Here is a 25464-nt window from a genome sequence, read left to right as displayed (position 1 = left end):
AACGAATATGCAGACGAATATGACGCTTTGCTTTCGGTTCGTCCAAATCTGAGAAAAGAGTGGCGCCTCTTTTACGCCAACGGTGACACGTCACTACCTGAGACCACGAGTTTCGCCTTGCCACCTATGTACGTCTCTGGGTCTGACTGTCTCAAGGGGGGGGGGTCTTCTACCGTTCTACGCTCTCTTGCTTATTATTATTTTTTTGGTCGAATTTCTTGCTTATTTAGAGGGCTGTTATTTGCACATCCTCTTTTTTCTTTTTGCACACCCCTTTTGAAAAAAAAAAAAAAGCCTCAAGAAAAAGACCACTTTAACCCTCCCCTCACCCACACACCCCATTCCCATCCCCCCCCCGTACACACCCCTCCATCTTTCTCAAGCTTGCACAGCCACGCCCACCACCATTCTCCCTTTCTCTACCATCTCTCCCGACCACCCCAGCCCCGCCCCAGCCCACCCCAACCCAGCCCCGCCCCTTCTCACCCCAACCCAGCCCTCCAGCCACCGCGCGCAGCGGCTTCTAACCACCGGCGTGCCCTTCTCTCTCTCTCTCTCTTTCTCTCTCTCTCTCTCTCTCTCTCTCTCTCTCTCTCTCTCTCCGAGTAGCTGGTTCGGCGAGCACTTGCCGAACGGGTCCTTGATGTTCGGTGGGTACCTACCGAACAACACTCACATCGTTCGGCGGATGCCTGCCGAACGAGTGTGACATTTTCGGCGGGCCAGTGTCGAACGGATGCGCAGCTGCGCGCGGGAGGAGAGAGAGAGAGGAGGTGGTGCTGCTACAGGGCTGGGGTGCGGGAGGGAAGGAGGTGGTCTGGTGAGGGGCTGAGTGGGTGGGTCGGGGCTGGGGTGGGCTGTGAGGGGTGGTCGGGGCTGGGTTGGGGTGGGCTGGGGAAGAGAGAGAGGAGGTGGTGCTGTGGGGGGGTCGGTGCAGGGGCTGAGGGGCTAGGTGGGTTGGGTGGAGGGGGGAGGCCGGAGGGGGAGGGAGGGAGGGGTGGGTCGGGTGAGGGGGTTGAGGGGCTAGGTGGGTTGGGTGGAGGGGCTGGCTGGCTAGGGGAGGGTTGGAGAAGAAGAAGAAAAAAAAAAAAAAAAAAAAACAGGGGGAAGGGGGTGTGAACGTGAGAAAAAAAAGAGGGAAAGAAAGAAGGGTGTGTAATGAAATGAGAGTATTTTAGTAATGGGTTGGGTGTGTGTTGAGAGATTTTGAATTTGAAGTAAGTGTGTGGGGTGTGTAGGAGAAAAAAAGAGAAAAAGGGTGTGCAAAAAGAAAAAAAAAAAAAAAAGGTGTGCAAATAGCAGCCCTCCTTATTTATTCTACTTCAATTTTGCCACCTTGACAATTGGTTCTACTATACTCCACCATTGATTGATTCTAGTGTCAAGTCTCAATTGTCCATAAAATATTAACCTAATGAGATTTTTTTAAACTCAACCACTAGAGCTACAACCCCCAATAAGTAGAGGCATCCTCTCATTTCTTCATTAGGTTGCTTATTTATAGACAAATGGATACTTACAGTCTTATTACTCGGGAGCTACTCCAAGATGTTTACTTGGGGACTATTCATAACACTTTTGTCACGCTCCAATTCCAAGCTTAGGAGAATTGAGCTCATGGCAGCTGTCATATTCCCTAGAGGACATAAAAGTGACTCACCACACTTCTCTGTGAATAATCTTTACATTACCTAAAAAGCACAACACTAAATTTATCAATCTACCTTTGGAAAGACGCAGGTAGGCAAAGTCCAAAATCAAAACGTCTTACGAAACATGTGAACCCATATGAAGGTGTGTCTCTAATTCAATTATTAAAATTAGGCCTGAATTGTTATTTAATTTCATATTACCATGCAAAATATTCAATCGGTCAACTTAGGTCAAAGTCAAAGTCAATGTTAGATAAATGTGACACCCTGAAAATTTCTATGAATTTATTTTAGAGTTATTTGAACTTTTGAGTGCTTTATGGAATTTTCTATAATTTAAATTCTATCATGATTGAGAATTTTTATTGAATTGTTAGAAATTATTCTATTGAGCTTTCGAGGTCAAATGGTCAATGTGGGACAATTATTAAAAAGTACTTGTTGATATGAACCCAAGGAAACTTAGGATGTGTTGAACGGAGTTTGGGAGAAAATGTTATGAATTTTCAAAGTTAAATAAACATTATTTTGATTTTCCAAAATTAAATTTGAAGGGTTAGAAATTTTAGAAAAATTCTGCAAGTCAAAATATTATATTGAGGTCATAGAGAAATAGTAATTAGTGAAATGAGTCCATAGGAATTTTTGAGACATTTTTTAGAGCTTGGATGAACTTTTGATGATTTTTCGAAGTATGGAAGATATTAGAAAATAAGAAAGTAAGAGAAATACTAACGTGGCTGCTGACTGAACTTGACGTGTGACACTTGGTGGATCTTGATGGCTGGAGTTGCGCAAACGCATGTATGTGCTGACTTGGTTGGAGCACAATCCTAAACAACATTGTTTAGGAAATGCACGACCCGCGAAACGCTTCAAGATCCACACATTGACTTGACTCGGCCTGTTTTTCTCTCACACACGTTGATCTGCGCTCCAGCTAGAGGTGTACATCGGGCCCAGCCCGACTCAACATTAAGTGGACTAGACCAGGTTGTGTCAAGGTTTTCTATTCCGTTGGGCCGTGTCATTTATATTACTTTTTCAATTATTTTCTTTAAATTTAAAGACTAATTTTTAGTTACATAAATAAGAATATTTTCAAAAAATTAAAATTCAATTATATATGGGTTTTTTGTTTAAAAGTCCATTTTAAAAATAAATTTTTTTTTAAGTCCACTATCAAAAATTAAATCCCAATAAAGTTCACTTTAATGAAATCACATAGTGCCAGCCCCCAATTTTTTTATTTTTTTTTTTCATCAGGAGAATTGCTCCCAACTTTTTCTTTTTTTCAGGTCAGTAGAATTGTCACTATCCAACAATGACAATAATTGTCATTGTTGGACAATGACAATTATAGTCACTGTTGAATAGTGACAAACAATACCTAAAACAATATAATTGGAGGGCTGCTATTTGCACACCTTTTTTTTTTCTTTTTGCACACACTTTTCTCCTACACACCCCCTATCTTCTCCAAAAATTTAAAATTTCTCTTTAACACACCCCTCTAATTACCCTAATACCCCTATTTTTATACATTTCACACACCCCCTATCTCTCTCCAAAAATTTAAAATTTCTCCTACACACCCCTTCACCCACCACACCTCATCAACTCATACCAAAAAAAAAAAAAAAACACAGCCCCTCCCCCTCCCTCACCCTCACCCGACCACCTCCCTCCCTCTCTCCTTCCCTCACCGACCACTTCCCTTTCTCTCTCCTCCCCGCAGCACCACCCTCCCTCTCAAAAGGGGTGTGTGGGTGAGGGGAGGGCCAAAGTGGTCTTTTTTTTTTTTTGAGTTTTTTTTTTTTCAAAAGGGGTGTGCAAAAAGAAAAAATAGGGTGTGCAAATAGCAGCCCTCTATAATTGCCACTGTCTTCTACCTTTTTCTTTTATAAACATGTCAAAAAAAGCATAAAACCAATACAAAACACAAAAAATAAGCTTTTGGAGTAATAAATCTTAATGTTAACACTAACAAATAATTGACATTGTCCAACAGTAACAATTGGCACAACAGCTCCAGATCAACAATTCAACAAAAACCATATATGGAGGCATGTGCCTACTTCCAGATCGGGACCACAAGGCTCTAGCAATGGCTTTATAGTGAAGATGAGAGAGAGAGAGAGAGAGAGAGAGAGAGAGAGAGAGAAAAAAAATGGATGGAATTGGCACTAGTACCTCCAGATTAGCGATTCAACACATTCAGATTTGGAGACCGGCATGTTCTTCTTGATCGGTGGATGGTGAGGGTTTGATCTCCGACAGACGGTGATGGAAGAGAGAGAGGCGAAGGTGAGGGTTCGATCAGAGAAGGAAGAGAGATAAGCGATCTGGAGGCTTGACTCGTCGGATGGTGAGGGTTCGATCGGAGAAAGAAGAAAAAAAGGTGGTCTGAGAAGGAGAAGGACAAGGAGAAGGACAAGGAGATGAAGAGAGAGAACCATCAAATTTTTTAAAAAGTGAGTTGAAAGCTAATTAAGTGGACTTTTTTATAATAAGGGAAAAATATGTGAGTTTAATTATTATTAAGAATTTAAAAGTAGACTTTATAATCATTTAGTTTTGATCAGTAGATGATTAATATTAAACCCAAATAATTCCTTTAAAATATGAGCCCAAACCCACTAATCAGAAACCTAGCCCAACGCCCAATAATGCATTAACAATGCCCAACGGAAGTCCAAACCCAAAGCCCTGCCTCCCAAATGAGACGTTTTGCCCATATGTAACAAATATAGGGCATCGTCTCTGCTATTTTGCACAGAGAGAGAGAGAGAGAGAGAGAGAGGACTCACAGTCACAAGCTCACAGCTGCTGATTGAAGGTTCATGCTCAAAGTTTGGGTGCCGACTGCTGAGTCAGGTAGACTGATTTGGTTTTAGTTATGGCTTGGGTATTTGAAATTACTGTGAGTGTACTTGAATTGAAGGTTAGAGTAAATGGTTTTTGACAAATCAATTTTCGTGTCCTCAATTGAGTGTATTATGGCGTATTAAATTAATGCTGAATCCGCCTTAATTGTCTTGGTTAAATTTTTGAGATTTTCTGGAAATTTGAAGTGTACTTTGGCTGCATGTCTAGCTTGTCAAAAAACATAAATTACTCATGAATTTATAACCATTAAATTAACGATAATTTCAAAGAATTTTGGGCTCACCAACCAGCCCACTGTTGCTCATTATTGTGGCTTTTAAAGTTGGGCACTGCTTAAGGACGTCTGTATTTGGTATTACTCACATTTTTTAAATTTCTTTTTTAAAGTAGGTCAAACTATTAGTTTAATACAAGCTGTTTTATAGTTATGTCAGCGAGTCAAAGTCACGGTACTTCTTGTATTGAAATCCTTGAATTACATATGGTTTGCTAATATAAAATTAAGGTTTATTCATACCATTGTCCCTGTAAGATACACTTTTTTTCACTTTGCCCCCTGAAACTTAAATCCTCTCAGTTTGCCACTTGAACTTCACAAAGTTGTTGTAAAAGATCCTATGTCGTTAACTTTGTCAATTTTTCCATCAAAATAGCTGACATGGCACCTATATGGCATGAGTGAGACCCTTTTTTAGTTATGTAAGATCCATGTAGACAAGCAAAATTATAAAAAATTGACATGGATTTTATTATTTTTAGTTTAAAAATTATTTTTTTTGTCCACATGGATTTTACATAACTAAAAAAGGGTCTCACTCATGCCATATAGGTGTCACGTCAGCTATTTTAACAGAAAAATTGACAGAGTTAACGACATAGGGTCTTTTGCAATAATTTTGTGAAGTTCAGGTGGCAAACTGAGAGGATTTAAGTTTTAGGGGGCAAAGTGAAAAAAAGTGTATCTTACAGGGAGCAATGGTGTAAATAAGCCTAAAATTAAAAGGTCGTGGAAAATATATCTGCTTACTAACAGATTTTTTAGCAGTTCCATTAGTACTTTGCATAGTAATTAATTTACTTCAGTTTTCCACCAATTAAGACTATTTGATTGCTCAGGGAAAAGGGTTAAAGGATTCCACGTTCGTATGGGAAATAATTGCTTTACATATGGTCATTTTGTCTATAATTGTTTTCTCTTAATTGTGTTTGGAATTTTTTCTACAATATTTTTGAGCTCGTTATGCTGATTATAGGAAATTATTAGCTTATTACAAGTTGTGTTAAGTTAGGGAGTCAAGTCAATGTGTATATTGCCAATTGAGTTGTGATGGGGAACATGATCGAACACAAACCTCCAACAACACAATCAACACTAGAAATAAGGAACAAGCAAACTCACAATTTGGTGTAGCAAATCCATGCCACTTTTTCTATAATTTTATTAAAATTCATATAAACTCCTATAATGTTTATAAGACATGGCTTAAATAGCCTAAGGTTCCTTGCAGCCAAAGGAAAACAATAAAGATCCTAGAAAATATAATATGAAATATTACATTAAATACTAATTAGGTAAGAAATCACATTTAATGAAACAAATTTGCGCCAATTATTTTGGAAATAATCGTTGAGATAACTTGTGGCTTAATTAATCTTGATTAGCCCCCTATGCTCCTGCATCAAGTTGGCCAGAAATTCATCTGTATTGTAGGGTGTTTCTTGATTGAGTCCAATCAAGGTTTAAATTATTAATCCATAATAAGAGACTTATATAACTTAAGAACTTGGTCACAGTCAAGGTTCAAAATATCGGCCGTGAGAATATTATCGAGACTCAAAAATAAGGAAATATCGATATCGGCCCCTGTCCACAAAAATAATAGATATTGGCTTCAAAATACATAATTTTTTTAATGAAACTTCAGAATATGTTAAATCAATCATCAATGCATGATTTAAACATACAAGTGTCATAAATTTAAGTCTATACGATAAGTATATAATATGTAGCGGATATTATAAAAACATAGCTATTATAAAAACTAGTAAACTATATAAATACAAGTATTATTAGTTTAAATTATAAACTATTTTTATATACATTTTTTTAATTATTAAATTAGAATGTAAAATTGCAATATTTTACTAGTAAAAAAATTTTAAAAAAACTAGTAAATTTAGAGGCCAAACTTCTAATATTATTTTAAACCCAAAATTGGTGGTAAAATTTTGAGCCCAACCCCACTAATTAAAAACCTATTATAAGCCCAACACTCATTAATCAATGAGATAGCCCAAGCCTAGCATCTTTACAAAGCTTGAGCACATACCAACGTGCGATAGAGAGAGAGCGTTACAGAGAGTGAAACAGAGAGAGCATCGATAGAGAGACTGAGAGAGAGTGAGACAGAGACATAGAAAGAGGAGACTCACCTTCACAAAGCTCACAGCTACTGATTGAATGTTCTGCTCAAAGTTTGGGTGCCGCAACTCTCAAAAATTGGTGCAATTTATTGAAAGTTTTAGTTTGGAGTTGAATGGGTTTTGATATTCTGATGTTAATTCATTGATTAGGGTTCTTAATTAGTACATGGGTATGGAAAATTAGGGCTAATTTGGCTTAATTTCTCATTCTTCCCCCTTATTTTCAATATTTTTTCCTTTGAATTTCGATGAATATCGGTCCAATATTGGGAATTTCCGATATTTATCGAAAATATCGCCGATATCGGCAAAATATCGGGGATACGGGTGAAGATTTTGCTTCACCCCCCCTATCGGTATCGGCGACTCCAAAAAGCGACATTTCGGAATGTCGGCCGATATTTTGAACACTGGGGATAATATAGAGGGTGTGTTTTGTGGGTTTAGGGTTTTTGGTTATACCTGTTTGCATCAACGAGGGATAATTTAGAGAGTGGGTTTTTGGGTAGAGGGTTGAGTGAAGAGATGATGTTGGGTATAGATTAAAGTGAGTTCTTTTTTTAATTAAATGGTATGTCCTTAGTGGCAATTTGCATTAGGGTAGAATTGGAAATAGAATTTTCATTGAAGTGTTAGGGGTAGAGATAAATGTGTTAGGGCTAAATAGTAGCACTCTTAAGTTTTTAAGGGTTACGTTGATCTCATTAGTAATTAATTAATTATTTAATCTCTCCTATTTCCTCTTTTGGTTTACTTTTTGGAGCCTTGCTCTGTTATGTATGCAATTCAAAGGAGATGGGTAAAACGATCCACCCATCAATTTTAAGAGCACAGAACTTTATTAATCATGCAGTACGAAATGCTTTTGGAAGCACAACACTTTTGATTGGAGCTTGTGCTAGTTTAGCTAATTTGCTCCTTTTGCTGCTTCATTTGCAAAATTCATAAATTGGTGGTGCACTGGTGCTCATTTTTGTGTATTAATAGAGAGTATATAATTCATTTATATTTTGCAACCTTTTTTTTTGACAAAAAATTTGATTGAATTTAATGAACAGTGTATTTGTTCAAGTTGGTTATACTAATATTAGCCCTTATTTGTCTCACTGTTTATGTTCCTTTTCTCTTTAGAGCAGTCTTGTGCGTCTTCTTGGCAAATAAGTAGAGAAATGGAGAAGACCTCAAAAAGGAAGGTTAAAAAGGGCAAAGAGGAGGAGATTATTGATTGTGATGATGCTTGGTGGTGGTTGGTTCACAAGGGAATCACGAGTTCATTCTTGTGCATTGCATTGTTCTCGCTTTTGGTTCGAGTGGCTGTATCACTCCATCCTTACTCTGGTGCTGGAAATCCTCCCAAGTATGGGGACTTTGAAGCACAGAGGCATTGGATGGAAATCACCCTTAATCTGCCAGTGAAGGAATGGTATCATAACAGTACAGTCAATGATCTCAGCTACTGGGGTCTTGACTACCCTCCTCTTACGGCCTATCAGAGTTATGTTCATGGTCTTTTCCTTAGGTTCTTTAATCCTGATGCAGTTGCTCTTTTCACTTCTCGAGGCCATGAATCCTATTTGGGGTTTGTACCATTTTCTCTTCCCTCTTTTTGACTGATGAAACTTCTTTTGTAATTGTACCATTGAGTTTTCCTTCATTGTCAACGTTCTTTCTTGCAGGAAACTTCTCATGAGGTTGACAGTGTTATCCTCGGATGCCTTGGTGTTCTTTCCTGCTGTTTTCTACTTTGTTGTTGTTTACTATACTGGTCGTCGTCAAAGTGGCCATATGAGTGGGATAGCATGGCATATTGCAATTATTTTACTTAATCCATGTCTGATCCTAATTGATCATGGTCATTTCCAGGTTTAAAATTGATATATGCATTGCATTGTCCTTTTTTTTATTTTTATTTTTATCTTTTTTGCTTCCATAAAGTTTTTATAGTTCTTAGAACTTTGAATTTTTAATCTTTCATCCTTATGGATGTTTTCAGTACAATTGCATCAGCTTGGGTCTGACTGTGGGAGCTATTGCCTCTGTTCTTTCTGACAAAGAACTTGTAGCTTGTGTCTTATACAGTCTTGCTCTCAACCACAAACAGGTATCTTTTCATTCAGTTTAATCCACATCATGATTGCTTAAGTTTCAATCTTTATTCTTTGGGACTGTTGTATTTCCTCACTTATCTTTTGTATTAAAATTATTTTGGTACATTTTAACTGTTCCTCAAAGAAAAATGAAAACATTGTAGCAAGTTAGGGTGTAATGCTGGAAGATAGACTTCTAAAAATGAACACCTAAATGGCTCATGTTACATTTTAAGGTGAGAATTAATGCGCCTTTTTCTTTTTTCTTTTTTAATCGGAATTTTTCCTGCAGTTACCATAAATCACAACATTGGTTCCTCATTTTTTGGTTCAAAGGAGGCCTAAGGCCTCGGGAGAGGGAGAACTCTTGTTGTGTGTGCGGGGTACTCTGAGTACACTTCCATTGGAGTTATGAGCCCCAACACAACCTTTATTCCTTGGCTCTGACCAAATGATTTCTTTCTTTTTGATAAAAAATTATGTTTGCTGTCATAAAACCGAAATGATTTCATAAGTTAATTTCAGTTGACAAATGAATTCCTTAGTTTGAAAGAAAAAATTAATGTTTCGAATATATTTGATGGAATGCATAATTTACTCATTCTCATTGGCCACATGAGTGGAGCCTACCACTTGTTCACCTAAATGGATTCCATGGCAGCAAAGAATACTATTTGTGAGGATTTGAAATCTTCATTTTTAAACCATTTCAAGGAGCCTAAAGATATTCCAAAACATAAAAGGTGTAGATTTCATTTTGAAAAAGAACTGATCCACATTTTGGAGGCATTCCAAGTGGCAAGTGAAAAATTTTCAATTGGTTCATTTTTTGGTTCTAATATGGTCATGAGAAGTCCAGCTACTGCAAATTCCACCTTAGAGTTTTGAGTTTAACCAAATAAGAAAGGACCTGCTCTTTCCATGCATGCAGGATTGAATAAGTTATATTTGCAGACAATAAGTTACTCTGAGCTTAAACTATAGTGGAGACTTACGGGTTGCTTAGCTGTTTCTTTTAAAGATTGTTTATAAAATCTGTTGTCAGAGAACTCAACAAAACATTTCTGTTGTTTCTTTATAGTTTGTCTTTTTCCTGAAATCAGAATCCAGAAACTGAAAACTGCAATTTAATTTCCTGAAGCTTGTTTGGTAATGTGGTTTTGACTATTTTATATTTTTCAACATTTAGAGAACAAAAAACCTTTCTCAAAAGCAGCAATCAAACATGCCCTTAGAATTTATATATCATTATATTGAGTTTTACATTATATATAAAATACATCTTCTGGGAATTGTATATTTAGCTGAGATTATGTGAATTATCTTCAACACCTCTTCACTTTCAAGTTTCAACTATCAGCCAATGGGATTTGGATGAAATGTCTTCTTTACTCCCAATTGCTATGGGGTTGGGGGTTAGGTTGTGACCTGTTGGGAGTGTCAGCAGTTTTGCTAAGCAAAAATAAATAAATAAATAAATAAAAAATGATAAAATGATAGAATTAATAACAACTAACAAGCCATTGTTAGTGACATGGAAAGGGTTAGACGACAGAGGGAAAGGGTTATGGAGCATGCGGACCAGAAAGAAGGGGTATTAAATTACCAATTAGGAAAAGGATATTTATGTTTTTTGATTAGCACAAGGAGAAAATTAGTATGCTTACCTGGTTCCAACTTGCATGGGATGTAATTATGACTTTATAGAGGTTTCACATTTAAGCTTATTCATGAAGTAATATGTTTTGGAAGTACACAGTTCATAATGGCCTGGCTTAATATGCAGTTGATTGGTCCCCTTTTTGTGTAATTTACACTGGAGGAAATGGTGGTATGCTATTTATATTCTTCCATACAGCCAGAGTAGAATGAAACAAATAGGAGGCTAGTGAGTCCTTTACTAACCAGTTAAATATGTTCTGATCTTTGTCTTTCACCTGAAATCTGTCTCTTCCGGTTGATTTCTACTTGTTGAATGTGATGTGTTCTTTTGCAGATGAGTGCATATTTTGCTCCTGCATTTTTCAGCCATCTCCTTGGTAAATGCCTAAGGCATCGGTATCCACTTCTTGAAGTGTTAAAACTTGGTCTTGTGGTCTTAGGAACATTTCTTGTTGTCTGGTGGCCATATGTTCATTCAATGGAAGCCTTTTTTGGGGTAAGCACTAGTACGAAATTATTAAAGAAAAAGGCACAGTTCATTTTGTCAGTTTGAGCAAATGTCAGCTTCTGCTACAAATATAAACTCGCACTTCTGGCCTGCCCTTTAAATGATCAAACTGCAAATACATACACTGGTTTGGATCCTGCTTTATTCTTTGATGACCAAAACTCACTCACATTTGCTAACTAAACGAATATAGAAAGGATCTTGGTTACATCTGGTGTGTTGCACATTGTGTATGTGGATCACACGTCATTTGGTAGGTTTCCACTTTAGACACTATTTCTTTATTGATGGTATTGTCATCTGGCTTTATTTTAAAAGAAACAGCAAGGACAACATAGGGAAACATAAAAGATGTTTTTGGTGCCGTAAATATAAATTAATGTTAAATATGATTTATTTTCTTATTTTATTAAGAACATTTAATAGGATATTGGAATTTTTTAAATAATTAAGATGATCTTTTTTATCAACAAAAATCAAGATATCTTTCGTTTCTTTTGTTTATACACACATGACAAGAGTTGATTTATTGAAGCTTGGTGAATGTTTCAGGTTATTTCTCGTCTTGCTCCTTTTGAGAGAGGGATATTTGAGGATTATGTGGCCAACTTTTGGTGCACCACTTCGGTTCTAGTAAAATGGAAAAGATTGTTTCCAACACCGTCCCTGAAGCTTCTCAGCTTTTCTGCAACTATTTCTACTTGTCTTCCTTCAATGATTCAGCAAATATGGGCACCAAGCAAGCTAGGTTTCCTTTATGGGTTGCTGAATAGTGCTTTTTCATTTTATTTGTTCTCATTCCAAGGTAAGTGAAGTTATCCTTTTGTTTCAACTTCTGTACATTATTACTTCGTAGAACAGTACATAATGCTTGCATTAATGCTTTCTGTTCTTAACTTTCAGTGCACGAGAAGTCTATTTTGCTTCCTCTCCTGCCAGCAAGTCTTTTGGCAATGGAAGAACCTTTTCTTTTTACCTGGATGACACTTTACGCCTTGTTCTCAATGTTCCCTCTTCTACATCGTGACAAACTGATTCTACCATATCTTGCACTATCTACTCTCTTCATCCTTATAAACCATGTGCCAAGTGGAAGGCAGGACACAAGGGAAACAAGTGCCTTCAGATCATTTGTGACGACATTCTGTGTTTTGTGCTCGCTCATTCTTCATGTTGTTTATTTAAGCATGCATGCTCCCTCTAGATATCCTTTCCTTTTTGAAGCTTTGATTATGCTTCTTTGCTTCTCCCAGTTCATGTTCCTAACGATGTACACTAATGCAAAACAATGGATGTTGCTGAAACACTCCAACTTGGTAGATAAAGAAAAGAAGCTCCATTAGTCCCTTGAAACTTTTTATTTGTCATGTTGTCCATTCCCTTGGAATTGCGCTTCACATGTTTTTGCATTAAATTGGGTATAGGAGGCAGCAAATTTGTGGAAGCACTTGATAGTTGTTGCTTTACTAAGGGAACCAAGTTGGCCAAACTAAGAACCCCCACTGTTTCGACATCGGATGCACCCTCAGGCCTCGACTCATCCCGATTTCTATTCGAAGCTCCCCGGCATGAGTTGGAATGTTGTAATGCTCCTAATCACCATTCTCTACATCTTATAGACTTGTAATGGATCTCTCTTTCTCAAAATTCCCGTGTCTTCTATCTAATGTTGCCCTCATATTACTACAACCAAGGGTTGTAATTATGTAAAGAGTGACGCTATTCTCGATTTCCTGCTCATTAATTTTATTTTCCCACCCTTTTTGAAACATATTTTTTAGTTATAATTCAACTTTTTGCATAAGTTTACCGAAGTAGAACTTGAAAAAATAGAGACAGATCGTTGCCATGGAAGCTATCTCCAAAAGAAACCGAATTGCGGGGTGTTGTAGATTAATACGCGTCTCTCTTTTTATCTATAATTTTTTTTCTATTCATCTTAGTTAAAGCTTAGATTTGGCAACGGGGGTTTCTTCATGTTTGTATCGTGTGAAAGTTAATTAAATTTGAATACCACCTGTTAAGCTAATTGGAGACATGCAAATCCAGACACGACCAGCAAAAATAAGGGTAACTCGTACACTACCTATTTCATGATTTTCATCTGGTGAGAAATCTAATCTTATTGTTACTCGATAGACCCATTAGACCTGTTACTTATTAAAAAAAAAAAAACATTTTTTTCAACAAGAAAACTTATATTAAATACATTTAATAACATAAATTTATAGTTAAAACATCTCTCATAAGAAATATCTAAAAAAACATGTCAAAATTAAATGACCAATAGCTTACGAAAATAAATGAAATGAAATATCTTTATCTCTTAATGGGTCTAACGAGTCACTAATGAGTTTTGCGGGTTAACACAAAAACAACCTGTTTTTTAACGGTTCTACACCTTGGGCCTTTTACTACAATGATACCCAAATTTGGTGACCCGAACCTATTTTAGGTCACCAAATAGTGTCGAAATTTTGGGTTTTAGACTTTGCAACACTAATGGTGTTGTTGCCCAAATTTGGGTCTTAACCTTTTATACCCATTTAAAATATGCCTAAAATTGATTAAGTGATCATTAATTTAAAATATATAAACTATGATGATTATGAATATTATATCATTGTTTATATTTTAATGAGATCTTCAAAATGAGACTAATATTGTTGAATTTGAATACCCATATTGGATTTTCACTTTTACCTTGATTTGATTAATTTTCTCTCACTAATTTTTCTTTGCACTTGTTTGGTGATATTGCAATGTTTGAAAGACTTAAACAATAGTAAATTTCATAAATTAGACAACACAAAAGGTACAATAACAGTACATCAACAACCATATGAAAACAACTTAAAATAAACAACAACATCTGAAACAAAGAAAACAATGATACATCTTATTTGGTGGTGGCCAATCTGACAACAAAAACAATAGCACTAATTAGTTTAGTGGTTTTTATGGGGTGTGGGCCAATCTGGGTGTCCTGGTTCAATGAGGTTGAACTTGCAATTGACCCAATCTTCTCCCATTTGTCAAATTCCCAGTCTTCACATGTTGTACCGAGAGGGCATACCTTGAGACACTTGCAAATGACCCTGTCCTCAAGATTGGACTTGTACTCGTGAGATTTGCCACCTTAGGGGTGGTAGGCCAAGACCTCCTTGTCCAAACTAAGACAAAAGTCGCAATAACTCCAACGAGTGTCGCCCTCATAGTAGTTACACAAGCTTCAGTTTGGTTCGTTCTTGTCGTAGCTCAGACAATACTCGCATAGTGGTGCGTTCGGGTTGGGCCAACACTTACACAGCCCTTCGTCCCATTCTTGGTTGGGGGGATTATGGGGGCTCTTTGGAGTCGGTTTCTTGGCATTATTTTTTTAGGATGAAGCATTGGTAGTTATTGAAAATTGGGTGTGAAGAGCTAATGATGGATGCTTAGTATTTATAGGGAATAGGTATGGGTTTGCCCATTGGATACCATTTGTATTTTAGAGATATATATAATCATTTCTTGTGATGAGTGAGTGAGCAATAATGTTATGTATGAGACAGAGTGAGGGTTGTGATGTCTTACCATGTATCAAACATGTGATGAGTGAATGAACAATAATTTCATGTATGGGATAAAGTGAGGGTCGTATTGTCTTATCATTGTTCAAATTTTTCCATGCTTGATGAAAATTGGGGTTTAGAGTTTTTTATTTGATTTCATAATATAACCCCCACATATAATGGAAAACATAAACATTGTTGGAACCATGTTGGCCGGGCTCAATCACTAGCACTATGGCTTGACTGTGTGTTAGTCATGGGCCAAGGCCTTGTGTGTTCAATGGGAACAAATAGAGTCGACGGTAATACGAGCTAGGTGTGAACCTAAGTCTTAGTTTGTATTGGATTAATCTTAATTAAGGCTTGGGTTGTTTAATCATAAGTCCTAGGTAACTAGGGATTTCTTGATGGGCAGGAAACCTCGTATAGGACTTATGTGTGTGTGTGTGTGTGTGTATATATATATATATATATGATATATCTTGGTCCCTTCTCTAGCTGTATAACTACAACGCACAAACAAAAGGGCTATCCCCATTGTAGCCATGCAGTACAGAACAAAGGAGAAGGGTCATGGCTTCCAAGTTTTCACAAGTCAGTACCTTAGATATGAATATGGATCCTAGCAAGTTTTAACATGTGGTTTCAGAGTAGGTCATAATCAATCTAAAGTCAATTTGACAAACTCTAAAATCTAAAAACTAGAAACCATGCATGTGTTCCAGGATTTTCTGGTTTGTTCTTGTCGCATAGGGTTCGGTCGATATGCTTGATGTTGTTTTTGTGATAGCAGCACTTTATATGCTATATATATGAAAGTTGCGTGAATGCTATTGGGATTTAAAATTTGAGTTGTATGCTTATGTTGAATATAAACTGATGGCATGTATTAAACTCATAAAAACCATATTTAGGTGAAATAAGAAGGTGTTGGGACATGTATTCAGCCACATAGGTGTTTCTTGTCTCCATATATCTTTTTATTTCATGGAATTTTGGAGTCCATCATAGTAGGGACACAGCATGGGCAAGCAATTTGTCCATAGATGTTTGCTTGGTTATGTTGTGTTCTTATTATAGCACATCATAACTCATAGTTGTCATATATTGTCTTAATTTTATCTTGTCCATAGACGTTAAATTAAGATGGTATTTGTATGTTAATTGTGTGTTAGTTTTGAGGTGTTTTATTTGATTGTTTTTGGGGATATTTTTATTAATATTGTTGCATATCCATTGTTTGCCTCAGTATGTTAGTAACTCAAACCTAGGACACATTCCAACCCTTGATGGAACCAATTTTAAGGAGTGGAAGCGTGAGTTAGGCATAGTCCTAGGATTGATGGAAATCGACATGGCTCTCAAGGAGCCTAGACCCGAAACTGAAGAGGAAAGCACCAACAAAGAAAAGAAGGCACAAGAAGCCTGGGATTGAAGCAACAAGATGGCTATGCTTGTTATTGAGAAAACCATAGATGAATCTGTCTATGGCACCATTCCGGAGCAAAAGGATGGGAATGCAAAGTCGTTCTTGGATGCGATCATCGCCAAGTACACGTTACCAAATAAAGCTGAGGTTTCTAAGTTAATGTCTGTTCTTAATAACACTAAGTTCGATGGAAAAGATGGTGTCAGAGAACATGTCATGAAACTAACTCACATTGCTGAAAAACTGAGGATGTTAAAAGTTTCCATCGATGATCAATCAATGGCATTTGCAATTTTGAGTTTGCTTCCGGAATTATATGGGCAGTTGGTTGTTTCTTACAACACTCAGAAGGAAAACTAGAACATGGATGAACTTTTACATCAGTGTGTTCAAGAGGAAGAACGACAAAAGAATTTGGCCAGCAGCAAGCCTATTGCCGTGGCTAATTATGTGGGTAGAAATTCAAACAAGAAGAAGTTTGGAAAATTTGGAGGCAAAGGTTCTAAGTCTGGAAAGGATGAGAATCAAAGGGCTTCTAGCAATCTGAGTGTTCAGCCTAAGGAGTTTAAGTATAAGTGTTATTGTTGCAAGAAGACTGGACACATGAAAAGAGACTGTCCAGTTTTGAAAGCTAAGAAGAACAAAGGTAAAGTACAAGGAGTTTTTGTGTGTTTTGAGTCAAACTTTCTAGAAATTCCTGCTAATATTTGGTTGCTTGACACAGGTTCTTTTATTCATGTCACAAATTGTCTACAGGACCTAGAAAGGGTGAGGAAGCCAAATGATGATGAGAAGTCGATATTGGTGGGGAATGGAGAGAAGGTAGCTGTTGAAGCCATTGGAGTAGTTAGGCTTAAGTTATTTTTAGGAGATTATTTTGATTTGGTAGATGTAGCTTATGTACCTTCTATGAGAAGGAAATTAATTTCAATTTCTGTTTTGGGATTATCAAACTATGAAGTTTCTTTCAATAAATTTGGCTTCAACATTTCTTTGAATTCTTCAATTATTGGTAAAGGTTTGGTTTTTGATGGTATGTATCAATTACAATGTTGCAATAAGAAGAGGAAAAGAGAGACCCTAAATGTCAACAACACCTTAGAGCCAAAACGCCCACACTTCGATCACAATTCCTCCAAACTTTGGCATAATCGCTTAGGGCACATATCTAGGCGACCAATGGATCGTATGGTGAAGGAAAACATTCTTCCTAGGTTAGATTTTCTGATTTTGGACTTTGCATTGAATGTTGTAAAGGGAAGATGACCAAAACACACAAGAAGGGTGCCACCTGTAGCATTAAACTTTTGGAATTAATACACACTGATATATGTAGACCATTTTCAGTATGAAACTTTGGATGGGTATAGGTATTTCATAAGTTTTATTGATGATTACTCTAGATATGGATATCTTTACTTGATCACTCATAAGTCTGAAGCAGCTGAATATTTTAAACTCTATAAGGCTGAGGTTGAGAACCAATTAGATTGCAAGATCAAAGTCGTTAAATCTGACCAAGGTGGAGAATATTTTGGTGCTTACATTGACGCAGAAAGACACCCTGGCGAGTTGGCTAGGTTCCTACAAGATGAGGGAATAGTGACGCAATATACTGTACCATTCACTCCTGATCAGAATGGGGTTTTAGAGAGGAGAAATCGAACTCTCAAGGACATGGTTCGTAGTATGATTTGTAACACCGATCTACCACATGAACTATGAGGTGAAGCTTTGAAAACCGCCAATTACATTCTCAATCGTGTTCCTAGCAAATCAGTTCTACTCACACCATATGAATTATAGTTCAAGAAAAAGCCTAGTGTGAACCATCTACATACTTGGAGATGCAAGGCAGAAGCCAGAATCTATGATAATGACTTGGGGAAGCTTAATCCAAGGTCTATTTCTTGTTCTTTTGTTGGTTATCCATTGAGGAGTAAAGGCTTTAGGTTCTATTGTTCGAAATTCAAACCTCGGATGCGCATAATAGAGATTGGTAAACCAAAGTTTATAGAGGAATGGCATAGTGTTCCTCAAGGGCTTAATCAAAATTTTATATTTGAAGAGGAGGGAGAAATTGCAACAATTGAACAGACCAATGTTGTAACTGTTCTTCAAATACCTGTTTTGGGTGCTCCACCTATCACTGAACAACACCAAACACCAAGGCCCGCACTGGTAAATGAACAACCTTTGTATGTGACACCACTTGCTCCTATGGTGGCGCCACTTGAAGAACAGATGGGCGCGGAGCAGGGGTTTGTACAACTTGCAGATGTCGCACAGCCCATTGAGCCGGAGGGAGCGGAACAAGCCTTGGATTTGGAGGGAGCAATGGATCAAGTACAAGAAGAGCATCCTTTACCTAGGCAAATAGGTAGAGTCAGAAGACAAAAGGTTCTTGAAGGGTTTCTATACTTGATTGAAGCTGAATTCAATGTCAATGAGGATGGTGACCCTATTACTTATGACAATGCTATGAAAAGTGAGCAAGGGGCTGAGTGGCGTAGGGCAATGGACAATGAAATTTAATCCATGTATGATAATGGCGTGTGGGAACTTGTGGAGCCAGTTAAAGGTTTTCAAACCTTAGGGTGTAAGTGGGTGTTCAAGACCAAGAGGGATTCTTTGGGCAACGTTGAGAGGTTCAAAGCTAGGCTAGTGGCGAAAGGCTATAATCAAAGGGAGGGTATTGACTACAATGATACATTCTCACCGGTTTCTACAAAGGATGCTTTTTGGATCATTATGGCTTTGGTTGCACATTTTGATTTACATCTTCATCAAATGGATGTGAAAACTGCTTTCTTCAATGGAGGACTTAAGGAAGAAATTTATATGGCGCAACCATTAGGCTATTGAATGAAGGTGAGGAGCATCTAGTTTGTAAGTTGAAGAAGTCTATCTATGGACTTAAGCAACCCTCGCGTGAATGGTTCTTCAAGTTTCACCAAACTGTTAATCCTCATGGTTTTGTGGCTAACCCTCTTGATGATTGTATATACCTCATATTCCGTGGGAGCAGTTATATATTTCTAGTACTGTACGTGGATGACATTTTTTTGGCAAGTAATTATGAGATCCTTTTGAGTGAGACAAAGAGCTCCTTGAGTTCTAACTTTGATATGAAGGATCTAGGTGATGCTTCCTATGCGCTGGGTATTAAGATTGTGCGTGACAGAAACCGCAAGTTACTCAGATTAACTCAACTTGGCTACATTGAAAAGGTACTGAAAAGATTTGATATGAGCAACTGTAATAAGGGAGAAGTACCAATCTCTAAGGGAGAGAGGTATAGCCGAGAACAATGTCTGAAAAATAACATTGAGAGGGAAGAAATGCAGGGTAAGCCGTACGCGGGTCTTGTAGGAAGTTTGATATATGTTTGTGTATGTACTAGGCCAGACATAACTTTTCTAGCTGGGGTGTTGGGAAGATTTCAGTCTGATCCTAGAAAAGCTCATTGGAATTTTACCAAGAAAGTGTTGAGGACATACAAAGGACTAAAGCCTTTATGTTGGTCTATATGAGAACTGATAATATGAAGTTAGTTGGCTACACTGATGCAGATTATGGAGGCTGTCTGGACTCAGGTAAATCAACTTTGTGCTATGTGTTTATGTTGGCTGGTGGAGCTGTCGCTTGGAGGTCTACCAAGCAGAGTATTGTTTCATCCTCGACTATGAATGTAGAGTTCATTGCGTGTTATAAGGGTACATTACAAGGCTGCTGGTTACAAAATTTTGTCACTCAACTCAAAGTTTTGGAATCAATAGATAGGCCTTTACAACTTTGGTGTGACAATGCAGGAGCAGTTTTCTTTGCAAATAACAACAAGAGATCAGAAGGCTTGAAGCATCTGGATATCAAGTTCTTGTTGGGAAGAGAGAAAGTAAGGGAAGGTGAAACTCGAGTAGATTATATTAGTACTACTCTTATGATTGCTGACCCACTAAGCAAGAGAGTTTTGAACAATATGTTCATTAGACATGTGACGACAATGGGATTGTTAGAGAGCCTGGATGTTGTGAACTAGTGGGAGTTGTTTTTCGAGTTTTAAGTTTTCCCTTATGTAATTTTTCTTTCTTTTTGTTTTTGGATATGCACAAGGTTAATTGTTATGTTATTGCAATGAGGTTATGTAATAAATTTCCAATTTTTCCTCATTGTGTTCATTGCATGGAGGTTGTGTGTAGTTGCTCTTAGAACCTCATTTACTCATATGAGAGCAATGAAGAGTTCTTTGTAAACTCTTGGAAGGACCATATGCAGGTTCACTTAGTGGAGTAAAGGTTCTTACTCGTATATGAAGTTGCATAATTTTTGTCCAGTGAGTTAGAGTTATCTGTGAGTGTGATTGTTCATATGTGACCTTTTGGGACGCGCCTGACTAAAATGATATCATCCTTGATTGGTCCTATGTTCTAGCCATACTTGATAGAGGCTTGTGATTAAGAATGAGGCTGTATATGTTCCTTGAGCTCAATTGAATACATTGTGCTTTTTGCTAGTGCTGATCGCCCAAGTGGGAGAATGTTGGAACCATGTTGGGCTCAGACATTAGCACCATGGCTTGACTGTGTGTTAGTCATGGGCCAAGGCCTTGTGTATTCAATGGGAACATATAGAGTCGACGGTAATACGAGCTAGGTGAGAACCTAAGTCCTAGTTTGTATTGGATTAATCTTAATTAAGGCTTGGTCTGTTTAATCATAAGTCCTAGGTAACTAGGGATTTCTTGATGGGTTGGAAACCTAGTATAGGACTTATGTGTGTATATATATATATATATATATGATGTATTTTGGTCCCTTCTCTGGCTGTATAACTACAAGCACGAACAAAAAGGCTATCCCCATTGTAGCCGTGCAGTACAGAACAGAGGAGAAGATTAAGGAGAAGGGTCATGGCTTCCAAGTTTTCATAGGTTAGTACCTTAGATATGGTTATGGATCCTAGCAAGTTCTAACAAACATGGCACCATATAATGCAAGATAATATAAACCTAAACACACATAAGCATAATCATAAATATAACATGACATGATGATCATGTGCTTTTCACAAGACCTTTCCTTGAAGCAATCCAGTTGTATCTGCATCAATTACATCCCAGTCGAAAGTCTTGACCACTAATTTTGCATACTCCTTATTCATCTCGAATCCAATCCCCATCCCCTCGTAATATATTCATTTCCAATTCAAGTTCGAATTTATCAAACTCTTTGTAAGCCTTAACTACACGACTGAATGTCATCTTTTCGAGATTGAGTTCCAACTCCGCCTTTCTACCCATGGCCACTACCTTCGCATTACGGATTCCATATCTAATACAACTTGCCTGGTCAGGCATAAAGTCCTCATCCAAATCATATGGGTCCATTTTGTATGATGGAGGAGTGAAGCTCGTGCCTTCGTCTTCCTAGATGATGAATCCATATATTGTTAGTCTTATCGAATTTACAATTTCAGTGGTGTTCTTAGATAGTGATGGGAGCTTGTAATAACATGATCGGATACCAACGACAATATTGTGCTTCAAATATCATAGAGCGCTATTGCAATAATATAATGTGTGTTCAATACTTTAATGGTAGTGGTGCATGTCATGTCATGTCCAAGTGGAGTGAATCTTAGGGTGTAGTGCAAATGCTATAATGAAAATAGTGACCAAGAGACATTTAAAATTAATTTTTCATAAATTTAAAGTCACACTCACAAGTACAAAAATGAAAGGAAACACAATAAAGATAAACACCGATAATGCATGAAACATAATAAAGATAAACCCAAATATAAGATAATACAAACATCACTGATCATTCATGTTTTTGGACACAGTGTGGTGCATTTTCTTCTTGAATCCAGATGTGCTCAATCAGATTATCTTTAAGGGATGCGTTCGCCTATCTTGACATAATCAAATGGCAACGAGCATCCTCTAAGGTAATGATATTGGAGCTTGGCCGGGTGTACTTGGTTGTACACCATCATATTCTTCTTCCACCCTTCTAGTGCTGACTTCTACATCTATGGGGTGATTGACTACGCCTTCTTCAGGATGCTCATCCTAGATAATGCAATATTATGGACGTTTTCAAGTTATACCCAAGATCATTCGTTTCCAATAATGAGCAGGGCGTTTTATAATATGCCACCAGGCATTTATAATCTCAAACGCTCTCTCCACATCCTTCTGGTGGCCTTCTTGTCGCAATGCAAACAGTTTGTGATGTTTAAAATATGTGAGTGTAATGATAAAATAACAATTGGCCATGGGCGGTAGTATTCTTAGGGATAGACTTGTTTATTAAATAAATTAAGTTGGATTATTTTAAATTGGATTATAGAATTGCTACAAACTAAGACGTGTTTATCCTTGGTAATTAATAAATGCAATTAAATATTGATGACAGGACCGCCCCCCCGGATTTCCACCCTAAAACTCGGAGAGGTCCAGTGGGATCCAAAATCAAGGAAAATCCTATCGAAAATTCGGCAGAACCTCTCCTGAAATTGGACTAACCCAAAAATTTACAAACCTGTAAATAACACTTCTAAAATTTAATAGCCACCTCTATCGCAAACAACAAGGAGTCTCAGACTCAATAAATAGAAATAAACCATTTAACATAAGATATATTAATAAAATCGATATGCAGTCATTCATTGAGAACTTTCTAAATAAAAATATCGTGCAAAACTAGAAGTCCAAGAATCGAGATAAAGCATAAACGAACTTCTCGTTTAAACTGTTGTAATAAAATTCCTTAGAAAGAGGAATGAAGTTTCACCGTACTCAAACCCGTAACTACAGACAATGTCCTGGCCACAATCCCACGCACGAGCAAGCTCGTATCCTGGCCACAATCTCATACGGAGAGGTCACTCCGCACGAGTAGGCTCATCTCCTGGCTACAATCTCATACGGAGAGGTCACTCCGCACGAGCAGGATCGTCCGAGCAGGATCGTCCGATCAGTACGTGCATTTACACAGCAGTTTTTAAAATACTCTTTAAAACCCATAATTCAAATTCCAAGCTAATTGATTATAAATCCATATGCTCAAACTCACGATTTAAAAATTTAGGTTTCCCAGAATGTTATTCTAAAACTATGAATAATAACCCTTAAATTGAAAAATCATGGCTAACTCAATTCGGTAAGGAAAATATCAATTTAAATTTTAAGCAAATTGGAAACCAAGAATCCACCTCACAAACCTTATTTGTGAACCAAAACTCAAGATAACAATTATAAATTAAATCATGAAATCACAAAACACTTGCAAAACAAAAGTCCACTCAATATCACCGAGAGACGAAGCTTCATCGACCTAACACAAACAAACCATGCGCTTTAAGGTTCAGAAGATAATTATATAAAATCCTTTCATCAACACTACTTAATTTTACGATTCACCTATCAAATCAACTTTGAATGGTGTTCCTCTAATATACATAACATAACTAACAACAATCCAACTACAAAATCAAGGTAATTGATCCAAATGAAACAAATGAAGTCAACCCCAAATCGGATTAACTAACTAGGCACATCACCAATTCCAATTCACTTTTGATAGTCGATCAATCTCATAATTAAGCTCTCCAAACAATTTAGATCCTTCAATCATTAAAAACCAATTTATCTAAGTCTAATCTAATCTCGTTGATCCACTCATAAAACAGAAATATCCCAAATTTAGACGGATAGAAATTATACCCACCTCGCGTTCCATATCCTTCGCGACTCGATTTATGATTCCGATTACCAATCTACACTAAGATTGAGATCCTCGAGTATACCCAACCTATCCAAATAACCAAGTGTCACAATTGATTCCCAACGTTCTCACAACTTGCCCAATTACACAACATTCGACTGATAATCTAAGAATTTGCATTTCCAGCCCACAAATCAACTCACAATCAACAATTTATCCAATTTAACTCACCCAATTTCCATTTAGTGGCCGTGTGGCCGGTCTTGGAGTGGCCGAAATTCGACACTGCCGCCACTTCCGGCGGCAGCCCAAAACTAATTTTTAACCCAATCACAAATGTATCAATTTAATTCCAACTCTAATAGGCTCATTAAACTTAAGAGAGACAAAAACATTGAAGGGAGTCCAAACCGGCTACCACACGCGGCAAAGCTCGCGGTGGCCGTGAGTGGCTAAGTTGGGATTTTAATTCTGGGCATAAACAGACCAAAACAATCATACAAACCTGTAAAGGACGAAGAGATGATCGATTTTGATACCTGGGTCGAGGCCAAAAGTTGTCGAAATCGCTCGAACTCGCCGAAAAGGTCGCCGAACGTAAATTCTTCGATTCACCGCCGTGAGAGGTCGTCGTAGCATGGGGGGCCTTGGTTGAACTCGCCGTGACCTGGGGAAGACAACCCAAGTTGTCCGGAGTCGCGTCGTGGCCGGAAAAATGGAGATCGCCGCCGGAGAGGCTCGTCCTATTCTACGTTGATTCTTCGTCGTGGGTGGTCGGCCGGAGGAGTAGAGACCAGTGGGAGAGAGAGAGAGGAGAGGGAGGCAGTGGCAGCAGGCCAAAACTCGAGCCCAGCCACCGCCGGACGCGCCGGTGACAGGCGCGGCGAGGGTGAGGGGCGAGAGAGACAGAGGTGCAGGGAGAGAGAGAGAGAGAGAGAATGGACTTTTTGGGTATTTAAAACCCATTCTAGAAATTTTACAAAATTGCCCCTCTCTTTGAACGTTCGTAAAACTCAAACCGTAACTCCGATTTATGCGTGCTTTGTGTATACGAACTCGTGGACTCGAGACCTTCCCAACAAGCCCAAAGTGAAAATCAAAAGTCAACTTTCGGGTCAAGCCCAATTTAAAACAAAAATTAAAAATTAGCCCAAAATTTTTAAATTTCCAAATAAATTTGGGTCGGGTCGTTACAATTAAGGCCATATCAGTTGTACGTAACCAAGCCACGTGGTGGCTAATGTCAGTCCATTAGCATACGGGCGTTGGGTACTGAGCCAAAGTTCCCTCAGTTTCCCCATGCACTAACCTGGTTACGTTGTAGGTTCATATCTGATCAACCTCACTGAGATTCTAGAAAGCAATACACCAGGATTTTCAATATGGTGCACCCAAGCATTCCTGGAAAAGATAGACTTATGGTCCCTCTGTACGTAATTGAACATGACCTGAGACTCTCTACAATGCCCTTCTGCTCTCTTTGCCGGCACGCTGATAAATTCAATTATAAAGATTTGTTCTTTGATATT

The 25464-nt window shown here is 37.8% G+C and overlaps 1 protein-coding gene across 3 annotated transcripts; it reads left to right on the top strand.

Annotated features, from left to right (window-relative positions):
- The first annotated feature begins 4511 nt into the window (after positions 1–4511).
- Positions 4512–13001, top strand: LOC147286131 (ALG6, ALG8 glycosyltransferase family). 3 transcript variants are annotated; one of them, XM_086242041.1, is made up of 8 exons: positions 4512–4529; positions 8102–8544; positions 8642–8828; positions 8959–9066; positions 11049–11210; positions 11775–12027; positions 12126–12538; positions 12647–13001. In XM_086242041.1, exons 2-8 carry the CDS (start codon positions 8135–8137, stop codon positions 12713–12715), a joined length of 1602 nt encoding a protein of 533 aa, XP_086098167.1. In that variant the 5' UTR covers positions 4512–4529; positions 8102–8134; the 3' UTR covers positions 12716–13001. The 3 variants fall into 3 exon arrangements, with proteins under 3 accessions (XP_086098167.1, XP_086098165.1, XP_086098166.1); XM_086242039.1 differs by lacking the exon at positions 4512–4529 and adding an exon at positions 6860–7044; XM_086242040.1 differs by lacking the exon at positions 4512–4529 and adding an exon at positions 6887–7044 and having other exon boundaries at positions 8097–8544.
- The last annotated feature ends 12463 nt before the right edge of the window (positions 13002–25464 follow it).

Source organism: Dryas octopetala, chromosome 4 (assembly GCF_963921425.1).
Source record: "Dryas octopetala chromosome 4, drDryOcto1.1, whole genome shotgun sequence".
Taxonomy (NCBI): domain Eukaryota; kingdom Viridiplantae; phylum Streptophyta; class Magnoliopsida; order Rosales; family Rosaceae; genus Dryas; species Dryas octopetala.
Note: the sequence above shows the minus strand (reverse complement) of the source record. Positions and strands in the feature narration are given on the sequence as shown.